The following is a 2,817-nucleotide window of genomic DNA, read 5'->3' on the forward strand; positions in this document are numbered from 1 at the left end:
TATGACATTTTTACTATGTGGACATTTTCATGTGATGTTTTATGAGATACTATAATATGACTTTTTCATTACTTTCTTTATATATAATGTTGTGGCTAGATTGGATGGAGAGTTAAAGAAACAGCTGTAAACTTGTGTCAGCTGTGTACTTAGAGTGTAAACCCCGCTATTTCAGCATCACTTCACTGTTCAGCTTTTAAATATTACAAAAACAATGACACTGATTATGTGGAAAATGTTTTGCAGTCATGCGATAACTAAAGTAACCATCTGATCTAGCCACGACTCAAACAAGCGCTGATTTCTCTCTACTGCGTTAAAGGTTCATCATTGAGCTGAAAATTATTGTTAATTGGTCCCAAATTTTTCTGCATATTTTAAGTGCTTAAATGTAGTCAGGAACAACTGATCATCAGGAGGGGGAGAATTCAGTACTTTATGATTATTGGTGAAGTATATTATGATCTGGCTGGAGCCATTAATAAACACTGTAGCTAGTCAGTGAGCTAAATATAAGCAAATATATACACAAGTACAGATATTGTTCAAGTCTGAGTCAAGTACTGAGTACACATTAATATCTGTTTATATAGTGGCAGTAATATCATTATCACAAAATTCAACATCATTGCATGTCTCATGTTTTTTGCATTGTTCAGCCCTGGTATGAAGCAGTTATCTTTCCCAAAATAATACTAGTGTTATCGAACTTTGCTGAGTTTGAAAAAAATGAGTGTGTTTTCCTTTAGGCCATGCCAAATGTGTCGAGTACATCAAAAGTTTCAACCTGCCCCTGCTGATGCTGGGCGGCGGAGGTTACACCATTCGCAACGTGGCCCGTTGCTGGACGTACGAAACTGCTGTCGCCTTGGACTGCTCCATCCCCAACGAGCTGCCCTACAATGATTACTTTGAATACTTTGGGCCTGACTTCAAGCTACACATCAGCCCATCCAACATGACCAACCAGAACACCAACGAATACCTGGAGAAGATCAAGCAGCGTCTGTTTGAAAACCTCCGTATGCTGCCTCATGCACCTGGTGTCCAGATGCAGGCAATCCCAGAGGACGCTCCCCACCCAGACAGTGGAGACGAGGATGAAGAGGACCCCGACAAACGCGTTTCTAGTAAGACACTTATACAGGCTAAGATCTACACAGGATATCTCACAGGAAATAGCCATGTGCATTGATGTCATACATGTAACATGTCTTAGTTGGAAGGATGGGAGGTACTGTGCTATGGTACAGTTCTACAATTCTACAATTTCATTTAGCAGACGCTTTTATCCAAAGCGACGTACAACACAAGCAAGAATTTAGACTTAAGGAAAAGAACCCTTAGTAAGTGCAAAAAGTGCTTCAGGTGTGATTGGTCACAGGTATTGCCGTCTAGTGGCAGAAGAAGTGCCGCATAGCCGCCCCCCCCCTTTTTTTTTTTTTTTTGAGAAACCAAAGTAATAACCAGTAGCGATCTCAGCATCTGAGATTCAACAATCTCAGTATCACTACTTACGATGACAGTCAACATCACACAACTTTGTCAGTGCTAGATAATCATTAGGTGCTGGGTTTTGGACCTTCTGACTTAATCTACCCCAAAGGGCAAAGAGGAGAAGAGTCAGGTAAAGTGCCGAGGTGTTCTCAGAACAATTGAGTTTTCAATTGTCTCTTAAAAGTTGAAAGGGACTCAGCAGAACGCACAGAGTTTGGAAGTTTGTTCCACCATTTGGGAACAACAGAATTTCTAATTTGTTCTAATTTGTGTTTAATGTTTAAGGGATATTATCTAAGGATGCCTTAGTCAATGATGTGTGTTCTGTATTTTAGTCCGGGCCCATGACAAAAGGATAGCCTGTGAGGAGGAGTTTTCTGACTCCGAGGATGAGGCGGAGGGGCAGGGAGGCGGCCGCAGGAACGCAGCCAACCACAAGAAGGCCAAACGAGTGAAGAAGGAGGAAGAAAAGGAAGGAGAGGAAAAGAAAGGTAAGACATATTCAAAAGTCCGGTCAAGTTTGTATTTGTAAATGAACAGAAATTGTTTTCATCACTGGTGTTTTTCTGCCCCCTAGAAGTAAAAGAGGAGGAGAAGGAGGAGGAAAAGATGGACACGTCAGGGTAAGAGAGTTACACTTTCAAAATCTGAATTAGTGGTCCCTGAGTATAAAAATATTTACAACCTGTAGATAGTAAGTTTTCAAGGCTTAGTTGACCTATAATACTCAATGTACACCACTGAAATTATTCAGGGCATCAAAAAGTCATATTAGTTAGTAGTTATTACATCGTCAAAAATGGCATGAAAGAGCCTGAATGGCAGCTTAAGATAACAGCTCCTCCGAATTTGTTTTTAATCTGCCCCGTTAGCACGTCAAACACAGCGATACTTGAGAAAAACTGATTTAACACGAGGGGCAAAATGAGAAGACGAGAGGGAAACAAAAAAAAACCAGAGTGAACAACAAGGAAACACAGAAAAAAGCTCACCTAAACAGGTACAAGATGGCGAAGCTAACGCTAATGTTAGCACGCACCAGGAAGACGAGGTGAGCTTAGCCAGAGTTTTAGAGGAGATACGGGACTTTCGCAAGGACACAAAACAACAGCTAAACGACATTAAGGGTGAGCTCACGTGCGATAATGAAAAGATAGCGGAGGCAGAGACACGAATCGAAGAGATGGAGGATCGCGTTCAAAACGTGGAACAGGTGCTAACTAAGATGATAAAAGTGATAAATCAGCAAGAAAACAAGATACTCGACCAGGAAGGGAGATCTAGACGGGATAGCATGAGGATATGTAATGTACCCGAAGG

At 41.2% G+C, this 2,817-nt stretch overlaps 1 protein-coding gene across 1 annotated transcript; it reads left to right on the forward strand.

Annotated features, from left to right (window-relative positions):
- Positions 1 to 749: 749 nt before the first annotated feature.
- Positions 750 to 2,811, forward strand: LOC121965971 (probable histone deacetylase 1-B; the record flags this gene model as incomplete). Its single annotated transcript, XM_042516077.1, has 4 exons — positions 750 to 1,130; positions 1,833 to 1,988; positions 2,075 to 2,120; positions 2,370 to 2,811. Coding segments are annotated over 4 exons (617 nt in total), but the record flags the coding sequence as incomplete, so codon positions are not given.
- Between the last annotated feature and the right edge of the window lie 6 nt (positions 2,812 to 2,817).

This window comes from Plectropomus leopardus, unplaced genomic scaffold (assembly GCF_008729295.1).
Source record: "Plectropomus leopardus isolate mb unplaced genomic scaffold, YSFRI_Pleo_2.0 unplaced_scaffold22563, whole genome shotgun sequence".
Lineage (NCBI taxonomy): Eukaryota > Metazoa > Chordata > Actinopteri > Perciformes > Serranidae > Plectropomus > Plectropomus leopardus.